Source organism: Astatotilapia calliptera, chromosome 7, assembly GCF_900246225.1.
Source record: "Astatotilapia calliptera chromosome 7, fAstCal1.2, whole genome shotgun sequence".
Lineage (NCBI taxonomy): Eukaryota > Metazoa > Chordata > Actinopteri > Cichliformes > Cichlidae > Astatotilapia > Astatotilapia calliptera.
Genome location: NC_039308.1, coordinates 43,391,366 through 43,409,781, shown reverse-complemented (window position 1 = coordinate 43,409,781; position 18,416 = coordinate 43,391,366). Strand labels below are relative to the sequence as shown.

General features: G+C 44.6%; 2 protein-coding genes across 3 annotated transcripts; one reads left to right on the top strand and one right to left on the bottom strand.

The window, feature by feature from the left end:
- The first annotated feature begins 903 nt into the window (after positions 1–903).
- fktn (fukutin) lies at positions 904–10,171 on the top strand. Of its 2 annotated transcripts, none has more exons than XM_026174924.1 (10): positions 904–1,157; positions 2,011–2,082; positions 2,489–2,689; positions 2,786–2,932; positions 3,009–3,139; positions 3,229–3,361; positions 3,481–3,610; positions 5,576–5,709; positions 9,599–9,723; positions 9,863–10,171. In XM_026174924.1, the coding sequence occupies exons 1-10, from the start codon at positions 1,056–1,058 to the stop codon at positions 10,074–10,076; spliced, it is 1,389 nt and encodes a 462-aa protein (XP_026030709.1). In that variant the 5' UTR covers positions 904–1,055; the 3' UTR covers positions 10,077–10,171. The 2 variants fall into 2 exon arrangements, with proteins under 2 accessions (XP_026030709.1, XP_026030708.1); XM_026174923.1 differs by having other exon boundaries at positions 2,008–2,082.
- A 160-nt stretch (positions 10,172–10,331) lies between these two features.
- On the bottom strand, positions 10,332–11,809 carry ufc1 (ubiquitin-fold modifier conjugating enzyme 1). Its single transcript, XM_026174925.1, has one exon. It carries the CDS (start codon positions 11,669–11,671, stop codon positions 11,156–11,158), a length of 516 nt encoding a protein of 171 aa, XP_026030710.1. The 5' UTR covers positions 11,672–11,809; the 3' UTR covers positions 10,332–11,155.
- Positions 11,810–18,416: the final 6,607 nt, after the last annotated feature.

The window sequence follows — 18,416 nt, the reverse complement described above, 5'->3', positions numbered from 1 at the left end:
AATAGGGGGGGGGGGGGGGGGGGGGTCTGTAGAGGAAGAACATTATATATATAGTATGTACATTGGGTGAATGTGCAGTAGTAGCAGCAAGCAGGTGAATTCTGTACATTAATAAGAATAGACATCTGACTATTTTACAGGATAGACAATATAAACATATTTAAAATTAAAGGAATTTGAAATGTACATTGTTCCTTGGTTTAGTGTCTGGAAGACTTAAATCATCACTTAAATCACTTAAATCACTTTAAGCATATTTGCACTGCACAAGACATAATGTGGATTGCACAACACTGGTCACTATATTCTTCATTTCCAGTTAATACTTGTACAGCTGCTGTTATTGTGTATATATTTATTTATTTATCTTTCTTCATACATTCTTATATAGTTCTATACTGTGTATTGTGTATTTTGTTGTACAGTTATTTTATTTTCAACTTTAATTTATATATTTTATCTTATTCTTTCCCAGTTAAATTTACCCTTCATTCTAAATTGTGTTGTACAGTTATTTCATTTTTAACCTTAATTTATATTTTATTCCTTCCTAGTTAAATTGACCCTTTTTAATTTTTCATATTTATTTCCTATCTTATTCATAGCCTTTTTCTTTTTAGGTAACGAGCAGTTGTCTAAGCATTTCACTGCATATCGTACTGTGTATGACTGTGTACGTGACAAATAAAATTTGAATTTGAAATTTAACGATTAAAAATCGATGCTGATAAATATTCAGTGTGTTGATGAAGAAAAATCATATTTTCATGCTATGTGGATAAAACAGTTTAAAACACCACAGCTGTCATATTTAATTCTTCATGTTTCCTTCAGGGAATCTACTATTTCAGCTTTTTCCCTCTGAAAATCACAGCAGAAAGGTTTTGGGCTTTTACTGTGAAAGGCCGCGCAGGAAGTGAGCCCTTTTAAATATGGCGGCGGCCGCAGACGGCTTGGTGATTTTCGCGGTGCTCTGAGTATTTTCGTGCCGCTCCCTCGTGCCTCGAGCTCAGTTCTGGCGTCATGAGAAGCGCGGTGACGGGCCCCGTTTCCGGATGCTTCGTGTGAACCGGACGGCCGTGTTAGCGCTGCTCATCGTTAGCAGCTCCGTGTTCCTGCTATTCCAGCTGCACTACTACCGGAAGTACGTCAGCAAGGTGAGCCATAGCCGTGTAAACGCTTGTGTGATGCGAGAGGCTCCCAGTGTGACCTAATCTGAAGGTTTGTGATGTCACTAATGAACCATTAAAACTCAAAGCCCTCTGCCCTTTCAGAATATAATCCTAATCTGTGCACTAGCTGTTTCAGTTGCATTTGTGAAGTCAGGATTATAGGAACCACACCACGTCTCAAATTATAATTATGAGTTTAATGTTTTTGTGTCTGTGCAGAGCAGACACAGGTAAACACACCTGCACAAGTGACAGGTGAAAGGACAGCTTTTCAGTGGGGGTGGAGTCTACAGCAGCGCACAGTCTTCCTTAGGTAGAGTTTAGATGATGAACATAAAATGGGTCGTTCCTGAAGCTGCCGTACAGGTTTGTGTTCAGAGGCAGGTAAAGAGAGAAAGAGGCACACCTGAGATTCCTTCACTGCAGTAAGGTTAACTTTAGTTATAACAGCCTTGTAAATGCTATCAGGTATCTGTACCTGAACGTGAAGTTAAAATATTTTAGGTTAAATTCAGCCAATCAGGAAACATCTTCTGGCGAAGATGATCTTCATCATAATCATGCTGCCTATGTGTTCCATCTCACCTGTACGCTGACATTACCTGTGCATGAACATTACTCATGAAGAGATCCTGAATCATCTATGTGCTCGAATTACAGTAACCTTGTCACACGTGTGAGTATTTAACCCTCCATCAGGACATGTGACAGTCTTAAGGTTGATCTTTTAGCTACGACACCCCCAAGGTCCAGATAGGCAGCGTCAGCCTCTGAAGGTAAGTCATGCGGGAGCATGACCGTTGTGGTGACCCTGTTTTCTTCTATTCTCCTGCAGCAGCCTGGCTCTCACATCTTCCGCCCAGCAGGTCACCTGACTCCAGGCCACCTGACCGCTAGCCAAGTCCAATGGGTAAGTCAGATCTGATGCTAGCTGCTGTTAGCTTAACATCAATTGTTAGCAATTCAGATTTAAACTTTCACTTTGAAATGATCAAAATTACATCGTCACAAGGTAGAAAAACTGCATGCTGCTATGCCTGATGCAGCTCTCTATGTCTTTCCACTTGCACATGACGTTCCTCTCTTAAATAAAGGTGAAGAACTTTTCAAATACATTTAAAACAAATCTTACATCTTACATCTCGCTTCTCTTACACAAGATGTAGACGTGAGTCATGAAATTTGTACAATGTGTAAACTTGTATTGTGGCTCATAAAATTAGCTTGTTTTATACTTAATTGTTAAATGTTTTAACTCCTCCTTCCTGACCTGACCATGGTTACCACGGTAACAGTTGCTTTGTTCCTCCCTGCAGCAGGTGGTGAAGAAGTTTCTAGCGTTAGTGCAGCACTTCAAGCTGCCACTGTTCCTCACTGACACCGCCGTGCTGGCACTGCTCTCCCAGGATGCTTTGCGGCAGCGTGACCGGCTGGTGCGCGAACCGCACTGCAGCTTTCTGTGCACAGGCCGAGCCGTCACGTCATTCGCTCTGCAGGCCAACCAATGGAAGTATGATGTGAGTGACTTGTTTGTTGTCTTCAGAGCGTGAGAAAATGCAGAACTTGAGTTTAAATAAAGTTTTTAAAACTGTAATTGTTTGTTTGTCTGTCAGCCCGGCTTCCTATTGGCAGCTGAGCAGAAAGGCTTTGAGGTGATGGAGCTGCGGGGAGTGGACCCTCGACTCGCCAGCCTGGACACCCTATCAGGAGAGGACATTCCCCTGCACTTCTTGTTCCGCCTCCACAATCATGTCATTCAGGTGGATGTTGCCAGATGTCGTGACGATCTGATTCAGGTGACAAAACAGCTGACGATGTGACCTGTGCTCCTTGCAGGTGGTCTTCCTGTATGAGCGCAGCGGGAATTACCTGTGGCATGGAGCGCTGCGCCTCAAAGGGGACGCAGACCGAAGCTTTGCTGCCTTCAAAGTGCTCGACTATGGGCGCTACGCTGGAGCCTATGACAGGTGCTGACATCACATGACTACGTTATGTGTGTAAATGAGACAAAAAAAACCGCACTAATGAACTTCCTGTAATGTGACGTCCTCTGCAGGCCGCAGCTCATCCTGACCGTCCTTGATGGCCTGGACGTTCGAGTCCCGCGAAACATTTCCCATTTTCTGGCCCAGCAGAAACACGCCCGCTTCCTAGAGTGCCGTTACCGTGATGCTCGCAATTTCCTGCAGGTCAGAATGAAAGCTTCTTTTTATTGTAAAAAGAGGGGAGAAAGAGGAAATGAAAAATATTATAAACAAATCTTTTTTTAAAACTTCCTTTTTCTCGTCATGCGACTACTTCTCTGCAGCTCTACCCTGACGACTCGTCTGCAGCGGCGGTGGATTTCCGGAGAAAAGCAAAGGCGTTGCTTCATTTGACGGCTCGAACGCTCACTCGCCTTGACGTTCCGTTCTGGCTCAGCAGCGGTACCTGCCTGGGTAACTCTACCTCCTGACTCATTTGTACAGTTTCAGCAAACTTTCATCCATCCATCCATCTTCTTCCGCTTATTCGGGGCCAAGTCGCAGGGGCAGCAGCGCAAACAGAGAAGCCCAGACCTCCCTCTCCTCAGCCACCTCCTCCAACTTCTCCGGGGGAACACCAAGGCGTTCCCAGGCCAGCCGTTAGATATAATCTCTCCAGTGTGTCTGCCCCCGGGCCTCCTCCTGGTGGGACATCCCCGGAACACCTCACCCAGGAGGCATCCTTGTCAGATGCCTGAACCATCTCAACTATCTCTTGAATGTGGAGGAGCAGCAGCGGCTCTACTCCGAGCCCCTCCCGGATGGCTGAACTTCCCACCCTATCTCTAGGGGAGAGGCCAGCCACCCTTCGGAGGAAGCCCATTTCTGCCGCTTGTGTCCGGGATCTCGTTCTTTCGGTAACTACCCACAGCTTGTGACCATAGGTGATGGTAGGGACGCAGATCAATCTCATAAATTGAGAGCTTCACTTTTACACTGAGCTCTCTCTTCACCACAACAGACCGGTACAGCGTCCACATCACTGCGGCCGCAGCACCAATCCGTCTGTCGATCTCCCGCTCCCTTCTCCCGTCACTCGTGAAGAAGACCCGAAATACTTAAACTCCTCCACTTGGGGCAGGAACTCGTCCCTGACCCGGAGTGGGCACTCCACCCTTTTCCAGTTGAGGACCGTAGCCTCAGATTTGGAGGTGCTGAATCTCATTCCCACCACTTCACACTCGGCTGTGAACCGTTCCAAGGCGTGCTGGAGGCCATCACCCGATGAATCCAACAGGACCACATCATCTGCAAAAAGCAGAGATGAGATCCTGAGACCACCCAAGCGAAAGCCTTCCGCCCCTTTGCTATGCCTAGAAATCCTGTTATGAACAGAATCGGTGACAAAGGGCAGCCCTGGCGGAGCCCATCACCCACCAGGAACAAGTCCGACTTCTTGCCTGCTATGCGGGCCAGGCTTCTGCAACGGTCGTATAAGGACTGTATGGCCTCTTTCACTTTGACATGATCAAAATTACATCGTCACAATGTAGAATAACTGCATGCTGCTATGCCTGATGCAGCTCAGTGGGATTAAGGAGGTCCTCGAAGTATTCCTTTCCACTGCCCGACAATATTCTCAGTCGAAGTCAGCAGCGCTCCACCCACACTATAGTCAGTGCAGGTACAGCACCGCCTTCCCCTCCTGAGTCGATGGTTTGCCATAATCTCTCTCTGCTTTTTTGTTGTTTTTTTAAGCAGGCTTTTATTTTGGCACTGGTTGATTTCCTGATTTCCTGTTATCAGTCATATTTGTGTTTGATTCTGGGAAACAAGAATCCCTTGAGGGCTACATCAGGAAGTGTGTCCACCACAGATTAGACATGCAGCGACCTCGCCATGGTGACCCTGGGTAAACCGCTGAAATCTCTCAAGTTCTTTTGGCGTTTTTTATTGTGAAACTTACACAGGTGTATGCAGCGCCTGTCGGAGCACTAAGCAAGAGTGAGACTCGCATGACTGGACTAAAATAGAGCAGGTTACCGCCTCGGAGACAGGAAGTGAAACACAGAGGTCACTGTCACTTATAACTTTTACAACAGGTGTGTCAGGTATGCTGATGACTTCCTGCTTCAACGTCAGAACCTCTGACTGTAGGTTGTCTACCTGTTCCTGTTAAAACTCCTGTGGAGGAGCATGTAACCAGTGATTCACTCAGGTGTGCTACTATAGGGTCACACAGAGGTCAAACTGCTGTATGACATCCATAGTTTGTGCTGACATCACCTGTAATCAGGGTCACATGCCTTATTATCTGTGGTTTAAACATCCAGGTAAATCACATCTGAGGAAGTTGCACCTCAGTCAAAAAGACTAATTGATTCAGTGTGTGCAGGTAATCCCGTCCTCACACCTGTCTGTCTGTGTCACCTTCTCCAGGCTGGTTCAGGCAGTGCAGCATCATCTCATACAGCCGTGACGTCGACATTGGCATCTTCATCGCTGACTACAGGCCTGACATCATCGCAGCATTCACAGACGCCGGCCTGACGCTGAAACACAAGTTTGGAAAGGTCCAAAATCTTTATTTTTATCTTTTACTGTCTGAGTTTCTTCTTCTTTATTCTACTTCTAACACCAAAAACTTTTTCATGCTTCATCTTCAGTCACCAGCTTCAAACATCTACTGCAAAATCTGTCTTTTATTCTTACAACCTGTCTTATTGTGAAGTTTAGGGTGTGTTCCAAAAAGTACCTACTATCTCCTGTTCCTAACCTCTTTTCATCGATCTCAAGGAAAAGTGGGTAGGAGAATTACTGAGGACTTAGAAAAAGAGAAAAGTGGTGTGCTGAGGATTTGAACGAGCTCACACTCATTTCTTAACGTTGTGATGACGCATGTCCGCTATATTGACAATGTGTAAAAGATGGACTACAAAGCATGCGTTACTTCTCCACATGTTCTGTTGTTTTATGGGGGTAATGTAAACATTGAGAAAATCATTCATTTTTCATTAGAAAGGCTGGAATTTTAAAGAAGGAGGAACAGATTCACTAACTTCTTCATGCTGAGTGTTTAGAGGCGAGCCCACTTATTGCTCCTTGGTAAATGCTTCCATGAAACGGCAGAAATGACCTGAACTCAGCAGTGTTCACACAGCGAGTGACTTCTCTCTGCTGAATCTGTAACAGATAAAAGTGCACTATGCTGTTAAAACTACCAAGTGATGCACTTATACATACACCTGTCACAACTGGGACTTCTCATAATATAACGGTAAATAATGTTTGTCTTCTGAAATTCTCACCAGATGTCAGTAATAACCCACCCATCACACAGAAACATCTCATGACGGGTAAAACCAGTGAGGTCTCCCAAGACCATCATAACCTTATTGTTGCAAAAACATACTGATGAATTTCTAAAAATAACAGTTCCATTGAGTACTGTTGGGCCCAATGTCCGGAAATGGAAAGAACATAATTTCACCATAAACCGCCCGCTCCAGGTGCTCCCTGCAAGATTTCAGACAGGGGAGTGAAAAAAAAAAAAAAATCAGAATCAGAAGAGTTGTTCAAGAGCCAAGGGGCTCCTGTGCAGAGCTACAGAAAGACCTGAATCAGCAGGTATGATTGTTTCAAAGAAAACGATAAGTAATGCACTAATACGCTGTGGCGCATATAAACGCTCAACATGGAAGACTCCATTGCTGACTCCATCTTGAAGCTTGGTCCAGATGGCATCAGCTCGGCAGACTGCTTCTCAAGTCCAATGCAGGATAACTCAATACATCTTTAGCCTGAGCCTGAAGCTTGGTAGAATGCCACAGCTGTGGAAAACATCTTGTGTGGTGTCAGTTTCCAAGAGGCCACAGCCAAAGGACTTCAACAGCTATAGGCCGGTGGCTCTGACATCACATCTGACAAAGATCCTGGAGAGGCTAGACCTTGCTCATCTTCAGCTGCAAGTGAGCTCACTGCTGGACCCACTCCAGTTCACTTATCGCCCCAACCGGTCAACAGATGATGCCATCGCCACCACCCTACATCTGGCTCTCACTCACCTGGACAATAAGGGCATGTATGTATGAATGCTGTTCATAGATTTCACTTCAGCATTCAACACAATCATTCCTCAACACCTGACTGGAAAACTGAGCCTGCTGGACCTGAACACTTCGTTCTGCCACTGGATCCTGGACTTTCTCATGGAGAGGCCTCAGACAGTCCAGATCAGTAACTGCATCTCCATCACCACCACAATGAGCACTAGAGCCCCTCGGGGCTGTGTGCTCATCCCACTGCTGTTCACTTTGCTGACTCACGACTGTACAGCAATGCACAGTTCAAACCAAATCGTCAGTTTCGCTGATGACAGGACTGTGGTGGGTCTCATCAGCAAAAGCAATGAGTCAGCATACAGAGAGGAGGTGCAGAAGCTAACGGACTGTTGCAGAGTCAACAACCTGTCTCTGAACGTGGACAAAACAAAAGAGATAATTGTCGACTTCAGGAGAGCATGGTGAGATCACTGTCCACTTAACATCAATGAATCCTCTCTGGAGGTTGTCAAGAGCACCAAATTCCTTAGTGTTCACCTGGCGGAGACCCTCTCCTGGTCCCTCATCACCAGCTCCATAACTACCTCCATTACACTCAGTGACTGGACTGACACACACATACCTTCACACACGTCACTACATTACCTGCACAATGGCATATGCAGACACACCTCACACACCTTCATACATCAATTACATGCATAGGTTGTTGCTTTTGCTTTTTTGCACAGTGCTCAGTCTTTTTGCACAACCCACTGTCTATTGCACTGTCTTGTATCTGTATCATTCTGTTCTGTCTGGTGTTGCACTGTTTTTTGCAGTTTTTCACACTTGCACTTTATGTAGTCCTGGTTTGATTTTACTCCAAGATCATGTGGCACCATGATCTTGGAGGAACGCTGTCTCGCGTCACTGTGTACTGTACCACTGCACATGCTTGAAATGACAGTAAAGCCACTTGACTTGATTTGACTTGATATTTTTATCTAAATAATCTAAATCTCTTTATTTATTCCTGGCCTATCTGCTTTTCTGCTGTAACAATGAATTTTCCATCTGTGGGACTAATAAAGTCTATCTTATGTCTGGTCAGATGAGTCCAAAATTAAACTCTTTGGATGCCATAATGCGTTTTAACATCATCGTACGTTTGGAGGTCAAAGGGAACTATATATCACCCCCAGAACACTAATATAGATGTTTGGAGTTGGGAACATCGTGGTGTGGGGCTCCTTTTCAGCATACAGCACTGACAGACTTCATATAACTGAAGGAAGAATAAATGGAAAAATGTACCGAGACATTCTTGATACAAATCTGCTGCCCTCTACCATGATGATGAAGATGAAACGAGACGAAAGAAAACTCTCAGCTGGTGTCAGAGATAGGAAATAAAGCTGCTGGATCAGCTGACCTCAACCAACTGAAAAGAACTCAAGGTCAAAGTTCATAGACGGGACCCACGGAACCTTCAGGGTTTGAAGACTGTTTGTGTGGAAGAATGGACCAAAATCACACCCGAGCAATGCTGCGACTAGTTTCTCCATACAGGAGAAGCTGAATATGAAGCTGTGATCACCAACAAAGGCTTTGTATAAAATATTAATCCAATTTCAGTGAGTGTCTTCATTTATTTTCTCTGTGTCATTTATCATTATTACACATATTTATGGACATCTATGGTTTGATTCCTTTGCATGTGTGGATTGGATGGGTTATCACTCACATCTGGTGAGAATTTAATATCAATCGCACCTTCAGAAATATATTTACTTTGAACTTACTTAAATTACTTATTTTACCCTCTGTATATTTATTTTGTTTCCTCCAGCCTGTTAAGGATTTCTGTAAAATTCCCTCCATCGTAACCGATCCCAGTTGACCTGAAGTAAACATGAATCCTAAAGACTGTAATACAACAGTGATCATACAGAGCCTTAAACACTCTTTGATCATTTATTATAAATCATAATCTTGAACTCACTGTTCTACTTTCTTCATGCAGCAACAACATCAAATTTATATTCCAGCAGCTTGATGTTCAGAGTTTAGCTGTGAATTTAACAGCTGCTGATAAAAACTATAAATATATCCACAGGTTATGGATAAAATGGAAAATGCAGTTAGAAGGAACATCAAAATCGATCCCACCCACTTCGATTATGTCAGTGTTTTCATAAATGGTTGGATGGTTGTTTGCAGTGAATTATAGGACACATTTTCTCCTCTCCTTTCGTAGAGGATGCTAGTGTTTGGAGTCATGTCTCTTAGTGAGGAAACTTTCACAGAAACATGGACTTTTGGAATGCACCCATAGTTACCTCCTTTATTCTGAAATCATTTTATTGTGAAGTTTAGTTTTCTGTCTTTTATTCTGAAAGCGGGTGTTTTATTGTAAAAGGTGGAGGACAGTCTGGAGCTGTCATTTCTGATTGAAGATGTGAAGCTGGACATTTTTTTCTTCTACGACAACGGTGATATCATGTGGAATGGCGGGACGCAGGCAAAGAGTGGCAGGAAGTTCAAGTAAAATCCTTTCACCTTAAATATTTGTACAGACGGCGTAATCGTCATGTCGTTTATTGCTACGTAAAGTCATTACCATCTGTCAGGTCACTTTGTCAACCCTGCCGCAGGTTAAAAATTTTTTTCTTCTTATCTCCAGGTACATCTTTCCACGCTTCTCGCTGTGCTGGGCGGAGCTTCTTGAGCTGAAAGTGCGTGTTCCATGTGAGACGCTTGACTACGTGACAGCAAACTATGGCGCCTCCTGGAACATCCCACTGAGGGTCTGGGACTGGAAATCATCACCAAGCAATGTGCAAGCGAACGGGGTGTGGCCTGTGGCAGAGTGGGCAGAGCTTATCCAGGTGTACTGACTGATATTTTATTATCAGCCATCAGTCAGCTGATCGGGACCACACACACGATTCTGTTGTTGAAACAAACTAATAAAAGTTTTGTTTAAATTGTGTCTCCTTTTGTTTAGAACGTGACTTACTGTAACAGGATGTGATGAAATCAGTAACATCCCTATTTATATGGCCCATTAAACAAATGTCCTAGTGATTTAAATTTGACATCGTACACAGCTGCAAACATTTGTAAATATTTTGCAAACAATACAACCAGCAGGAAATCTAAATATTATTTATTGTTTAGGGACAGATTGGTGTGTCACTGTTTACATCCAGACTACCAGACTTCATTCATATATTACGTGTTTTTACTCGTGATCAAACTAACAGAACGTCTGCAGTCTGATCATTAGGTGTCTTCTCCCCATCAGACTCCATTCAAAGTCCCACCGTTTATACTCTTCCTTGTGATGCAAAAAAAAAAATTAACATTATTTTATTAGATCAATAATACTTTTGCCTCCAGGCTTTGACAGTTATGTTAAATAATCTAGATCAACTCTCCACGACTAAATTCATCTTCTCACTTTTTACTTCTTTACTGAGCAAAAAAAGCCAGAAGCCATTCATTTTAGCACCATTTTTATCATTTCTTGTGGCGCAATAAAAATATCAACATCATAAATTTGTTACGAGGGGCCACCTCTCCACCAGGTTCCATTGATTTTTCCCCACTATCTTTCAGTGGGCTGAAGTTATTTTACGGTAAATCTCAATTTATTATATCAACACATTTCTACCTTTTATTATTACCAATCTGTGGGTCATCTCGCCACCAGACTCCATTCATATTCTCATGAGCTTTACTCATTTAGTCTTACTACTGAAAAATAATAGCCAGATGCCAGTGCGATCTCCCAATCAGACTCAATTCTCTCTGTGCCCATTTTTACTTGAACAGCGTTAGTTACAGATCAGTGATGACTAACAGAGTCAACGTCATTTCCAAACCAGACTCCATTCATTTTAACACAGTTTTTACTCTCCTAGTTTCAGTCTTTCAGCCCTGCTTCCGGTCCGGTCCGGCTTTCCGTCTGATGTCACTCCGCCGCCGGTTCGGCCTGCCCCTCCTTGTGGACTACGATGCCCTTGCTGATAAGGTCCGGAATCTCCACGGCGAGCCACGGTCCGAGTCCGAGCGCCATGAGGTGCGCGAGCCCGAACCGCGGCGCGTTCCGGGCCCAGAGCGGCGCAAAGTGTTCGGTGAGGCAGATTTTCCCGCCGCGGTACATTTTGGCGGTCTTCCCGTCCAGCTCCGGAACTGCCACCTCAGGCGCGGTGTCCGGGTACGTCACAGGGATATCGAACTCTAGCCGGAACTCGTAGCGCAGCAGCTCGTGGATGTACCAGCACGTGCCAGTCCAGCGCGTGCCGTCAGCGTTGGATTCGAGGCGGAACCAGTCGTTGTCGGCCGCCTTGTTCTGCTCCACGAAGCGGATCAGCGCCTGGTACTCCTCCTTCAGCCGCTGCGGCCACAGCGCGCGGTCTCGCGGCCCCGCGTGCGTCTTCAGCAGCGGGATCTGCGAAACGGCCTTGCGCGTGGCCTCGTCCGCCATGATGCGCAGGAGAGTTAATGGGTATGACTTTAGTTCGGTTCGGTCCGGACCCCTCAGGTGTGCTCTGAGGACTGACGTGGACTTCACCGGGAGCGGATCCGGCCAACAACTTCCGCTTCCGGGTTTTCAAAACAAAAGCCTAAGTTTGTTCCCTTTTTTTTTTTTTTACCTTCAAAGTTTATAACAGGCATGTGACAAACAGCAACACTGCCCACCTGAGCAGCAACAGATCCGTCACAGGTATAAATTATTATGAGTTTGTACAGCTTTACACAAAAAACTGATCTATAATCAATCGATAACTAGTGACGCCAGATGATCGAACAGAAAAATTGATTACTGTTAATGATTACCATATAGTTTAAAATACAGGCACCTGATGAGTCATGCAGGTTATTTAAGTTGAACACTGACAGTCCTGCTGGTATACATACAGGTGCCATTAGTTCGAGTAATCCCATCCTCTGGTTGGATGAGGATGTGCCGATGTTTTCCTCCTTCCATGCGAACCCCCAGGGGGACCAGCCTGAAGCTGAAGAGGAGGAGGATTTCATTTTTAACCTAAACATTAACTCTGCAGTCAGCAAGACAATCTCCATGCCTCCTCAGGCTGGCATCCTTTCCCTCAGGCAGAGAGAGTCGCACTAAGCATGTGCAGAGTTCTCCATCAAGAACCGCAAGTTCAACGATTATCCATCCATCCATCCATCTATCTTCTTCCGCTTATCCGGGGAAGGGTCACAGGGGCAGCAGCGCAAGCAGAGAAGCCCAGACCTCCCTCTCCTCAGCCACCTCCTCCAACTTCTCCGGGGGAACACCAAGGCGTTCCCAGGCCAGCCGTTAGATATAATCTCTCCAGTGTGTCTGCCCCCGGGCCTCCTCCTGGTGGGACATCCCCGGAACACCTCACCCAGGAGGCATCCTTGTCAGATGCCTGAACCATCTCAACTATCTCTTGAATGTGGAGGAGCAGCAGCGGCTCTACTCCGAGCCCCTCCCGGATGGCTGAACTTCCCACCCTATCTCTAGGGGAGAGGCCAGGAACCCTTCGGAGGAAGCCCATTTCTGCCGCTTGTGTCCGGGATCTCGTTCTTTCGGTAACTACCCACAGCTCATGAAAATAGGTGAGGGTAGGGACGTAGGTCAACTGGTAAACTGAGAGCTTTGTTTTTACGCTCAGCTCTCTCTTCACCACAACAGACCGGGGCAGCGTCCGCATCACTGCAGCTGCAGCACCAATCCGTCTGTCGATCTCCCGCTCCCTTCTCCCATCACTCGTGAACAAGACCCTGGGATACTTAAACTCCTCCACTTGGGGCAGGAACTCGTCCCTGACCCGAAGGGGGCACTCCACCCTTTTCCGGCTGAGGACCATGGCCTCAGATTTGGAGGTGCTGATTCTCATTCCCCCCCGCTTCACACTCGACTGCGAACCGTTCCAAGGCAAGCTGGAGGCCATCACCCGATGAAGCCAACAGAAGCACATCATCCAGAGGTTCAACAATTACTGTTTGTTAATGTTGATAAAGGTTGAAATCAGATATTAAAATGGCTGACCCCAGCTTAAATGATACTACTGGGAATCCTGATGTGCAGTAGCTGGAAAAGGTGTGTGGCCATCACATGCGGAGCAGAGCAGAATCCTGACCCTACCATCTAACTGAGTGCTGCACATTTCACTCTGACATCACTGTTTTTTTCTATGATTTGGGGTTGGCATGATTCAGACATGAAGCAGCAGAATGAACAGCTTCAGTGTTCCTCTGATTCACACACACACACTTTGACTGTGGTTGTGTCCAGGTTTGTGCGCTGAAGTTCACTGACACACCTTTACACAGGTAATACTGAGCTGAGGATGGAGATCTACCTGACAAGTTACAGCTGATGTCAGGTGTGTGCAGCTCTGAGGCCCCACACCTGCAGAAAAAATCTGGAATTAAAAACACTGTTTCAAAGACAGCATGCTGAGCAAATGTAAATAAAAACTAAATCCAATGATTTCTCATAAACCCTGCAAAAAAACTGCATCTCCACACTGAATCATGTTCCTAACTGTTGACATCTCATCAACTGACAACATGGCATCACGCCGCATCCTCAGACTGAAGAGGAAAGTGCTCAGGTCAAAGACTCTAATGGTTTCTGCAGCCACCATACTCCAGCAGACCAGAACAGGATGCTGCACCGCCCTCCCCTCCAGTAGCGGTTTTTGATACGGGCGACACAGGGGGTTGCCCGGTGCGGCATCGTGGTGGGGGCGGCATCCCGGGTATCGGCAAAAAAAATTTTTTTGCTCGTACTCATGCTGCCCCAACGTTAGCCAGCGCATATTGGGAATGGCATAGGCACCGATCGGCTTTCTATCGCCCATTTGCTGGGAGTAAGGGCGCCCTTCGTTTGCCAGGTGCGCCTACTGCTTGCGGCACAGGGAGGAGAGGGCGGGGCGGCGGGGGATTCTCTGGCTGGCTGGAGCAGCATCTAATAACCTACCCGCAAAATAAAAACAAACCAACAAACACGAAAACACCAGACATTATGATACAGACTTATAATTTGCACCGATGTTTTTTCGAAATTCTGTATGCGAAAAGTGAGCGCCAGAGCCCTCGGTGCGCCTGCTCGCTGCTGAAGTCAAAGTAAACTTTATTGTCATCTCCGCTACATACAGTCCAGTATATAGAGAGACGAGACGACAAGGCTCCAGTTACAGCAGTGCAAGTAAACAAACAATAAATATAAGAAGAGTGAGAAAATTAATATACACTTTAGGACCAGGGGTAAAGGGATCAATAACAATTTATAATTTTTTTTCAGTTTGATAATTTAAAGTCTCACATACAACCTGTCGAAAGGGGAGGGGGGCCTGCTGCTTCCAAATAGAGCACATTTCATTTATAATGTTGTAAATCCAAGCCCATTATGTATTCATGATTTAAATCCTGGGTTGTGCGAAATCCCAGAAATACACCCTAGACAAAGCAAATCTGTGAACTAAGGTGTAGGTCTATTAGGTTATGTTGTGGTGATCCTCGGGTTGGGGGATTTGTGTTCATACTGGAGTGCAAAATTAAAACCAATGGAAGATGGATGAGAAAAGTTCAAAGCCATCAGGTCCTCAGTTTAGAAAAAATAGAAAAGAACAGGAGGAGAAATGAGCCAAAGATGCAGGTAAGCAGATGTGTCATTGGATAATGGCAGGTCATGTATCCTGAAACAATCAGAATCAGAATACTTTATTAATCCTTAAGGAAATTATGTGGGTTACAGTTGCTCCAAGAAGAAATGGTAAAAATAGCAACATTAACAGACTAAACTCCAAACAATACATTATACAGATTTTACACAATTAAGAAATAGCACTAATATATGCAGATCACTCAATTATAAATATCAAGGATTAACAGAGGTGATTATAAATAAATATCAAGAAAATTGACAAGAATATTCCAGAGTAGAAAAGAACGTGTGGAAAAAGGATGTAACTATCCGGTTGTTCAGTCTGACGTCACTAGCCGTGTCTGGACCTACACTCCGCTGCAGGTCCATATATCAAACGATCACTATGGCATTACTGAGAGTAGAAAAACTGTCTAAAGTCTTTCATCTTTAATAAAATGATCAGCGATCTGCTCTACCAGGTGTAACAATTGAGTTTAACATCCAGGCATCCATGAAAATGGAATTTATGACATTTAACGGAGTTAGACGTTAGCAGGAAGTTAGCTCGCTAGCTTCTATCTAAATACAATATAGCATGTCCTGACTGCGGGGTTTTGGAAACAAATTAAAACGTACAGCTCTGTTATCACTTCCAGCATAAATGAAGACAGAAAACTAAACAGCAGTGACGTTTGTAGGGTTACTGAAGTTGGGCTAGCTGGTGACCGCTAGCTAGGGTTGCCAACCGTCCCTTAAAAAACAGAATCGTCCCGTATTTAGAAACAAAAGTTCACGTCCGTATTGAGCTAATAAGGGACGCACTTTATTCCGTAATACAGTGAGAATCAAAAGTAGTCTATAACTTTTAATGGAATTAACACTTTGTTTGAAAACATAATTCCCAGCCCCTCTCCTGCTTTGTGACCAATGCGCTGACAGCACACTTATGACAATTCGAGTATGACAAGTCAGATTATCGCTTATCTCATTGGTCGAGGAAAGGTCGCTTACGGAGAAAATACCGGCCAACAGGGAAACAAACGCCGACACTGCGGTGCAAGTCTCGGACGGCACACTGTGCCTCCATAAAATGAAGGTTATAACAGAAAATCTGTCGCTCTCTCTCTCTCTCTGTCTTTCACTCACACAGACACGCACACCGCCACCATCAACTTTGCTAAATTGCTAATGAAAAACATGATCAGGCAGCTGTGATTGAGCAACAGTGTAAATCCAACTATTTTCACGGTTGTTATGGTCGTGATAATTTTGTGATGCCACATCGAAAAGGCTCGGATGAGCTTTCCAAAGTTCTACAAGTTGTGCCTCCATCGCTTGTGTCCAGATCACACGCTGCACAGCCGTGCTGCTCCGTCTTTTTCACCGACGTTTATGTGTTTGCGCGTGAGCAATGTGAGCGCCTGTGGTGACACCCTCACGAGCGATTGATGATCGGGAGCTGCTCGAGGTGTTAATCGCTTCTCGTTACCCCACGTATACTACACGATGCACGATGAAGGCCAAAATCGGGCCGATCACCAAATCGGTCGCACGACTCAAAAATCGGCTCAAAATGGGCCAAAAATCGCACAGTGTAAGCCCAGCATTAGAGCAGCAATGTTTGTTCGCTCAGAGAAAGAAAAAAAGGCTGCAAAAGTACAGGGAGGAATGGGAAAAGGAAAACACCTGGCTGGAAAAGTGCACTATAAAGCGCACTGCACTGTGTGCTGGCGCACTTTTTCCATAGGCATGCTTCTAATGGTGGGCACATGAAGAACATGAGGGGCGTGAAAGCTCGGGGAACCCTTAACCAATTTCTTGTCCACCAGGCATGGCAGAAGCAGATATGGTATGTAAACACTGGTTTGTTTTTTTAAACTCTCTGGTTAAGGTTAATATGGGCATGTGCAGTGAATATCAGCGCTATGTGGCCAGAAGTGTAATAATATAATTTATTTTGTGTAATAAACAACTGCAAGGATAAATGATTACAACAAATAGATGACTAATACATAAAAGTAATACATAGATGAATAATGATGATGAGTTATGATGCATTAGAAAAGCTGAAATAATACCTCAACTGAAGCCAATTATACTAAATGCACTATATGTGCACTGTTACAAGAATATTTTTGTTCTATTGCTTTCTATTAATTTATATAATTTTAAGTTAAGCAGGACAGAGTTCTTTTAAAGAAAGATTTACTTATATTCTCAAAAGTTAAGCATGACAGGCTTCTGTTTAAGAAAGAGACCTGTTTTACTGTGTTAATGTTGTCATTCTGAGCTAAAAATAAATGGCTAAATGATCATTTGTTTCACATATGGTCATATCACAAAGAAAATGCATCTGCTTAAATCAAATTCAAGTCAAATGGTTAAAAAATAATTTCACACACAAAAAAAGAGCTACCACACTGGGAAGGGTGAAGACAACTGGGTTGCCCAGCCCTGGCCACGAGGTGTCCCTTATTTATTTTTCAGGGAGTTGGCAACCCTACTGCTAGCGACACAGCTATGTTAGCCTAATATAAACAAGCTAACTTTTTTCCACTCGATAAAAGTTAACGTGAGTGTTCTTGGTGGTCAGGAACAAATGTAATCGCATGGCAGGATGCTGTAAAAGGACCAAACTTCAGCCAGGAGAACAACTGAGATAATCTATCCACAATACGAGGTTAGTCATTCATATACTGCTGCATGGGCTGGGCTGTAGTTACATCCTAAGGTTTTAAAAACTGAGCTTAAATAAATGATTAGCGGTAATAAAAGCTGAGGGAGGTCAACAGTGATCACTGACTGTTTTAGGAGCTTTTTGAGATCAAATAGAAGAAAATACATAACATTAAACATGTTAACAACACAAAAGCCATATTAAACGCAGACTACTTTAGGCCCGGAAGTAGGATTCGTCGTGTCATCACTGAACAACCGGATTGCAGTGTTTACAGTGTGTTAGATGGAGGAGTTGTACAGGGAGATGGCCACAGGGAGGAATGATTTCCTGTGTCGGTCAGTGGTGCATCATGGGTAATCTCAGTCTCTCACTGAACGTGCTTCTGTGACTAGTCGGTATGTCATGGAGTGGGTGGGAGGTGTTATCCAACATTGTCTTTATCTTGGACAACATCTACCTCTCAGACACCACCCTAACGGAGTCCAGCTCCATCCCCACAACATTATTGGCCTTGCGGATCTGTTTATTTAGTTCATTGGCATCTGTGAGCCTCAACCTGCTGCCCCAGCATGCAACAGCATAGAGGATAGCACTGGCCACAACAGAGATACAACAAGATAACATCAATTAGTAGGGATAGTGAAAACGTCTGTTTACGTTTGTTTGATGTAGCTTACTGAATCTTTTGGACTGTGTTCAGCACAATATTAATTAGTCATTGTCAATTGTTGATTTGTCCTATTCTCATTGTATGACGAATTATAATGGCTGTTTGGTAGCTGTTTGCATACTATGCATAGGGGGGGGGCAGAGGGAGTGTTCGCCCGGGGCGCCAAACAGGCTAGGACCGCCACTGCTCCCCTCTCTGACACAGGTGTGTTCTCGGGTGTACATCAGAATCAG

Excerpts from the sequence above, each read along its gene's own strand:
- fktn (XM_026174923.1), top strand. The coding sequence starts at position 1,056 with ATGCTTCGTGTGAACCGGACGGCCGTGTTAGCGCTGCTCATCGTTAGC. Across the intron at positions 2,083-2,488 it reads CCGCTAGCCAAGTCCAATGG|CAGGTGGTGAAGAAGTTTCT; the intron begins GTAAGTCAGATC and ends TCCTCCCTGCAG. Across the intron at positions 5,710-9,598 it reads TGAAACACAAGTTTGGAAAG|GTGGAGGACAGTCTGGAGCT; the intron begins GTCCAAAATCTT and ends TTATTGTAAAAG.
- ufc1 (XM_026174925.1), bottom strand. The coding sequence starts at position 11,671 with ATGGCGGACGAGGCCACGCGCAAGGCCGTTTCGCAGATCCCGCTGCTG.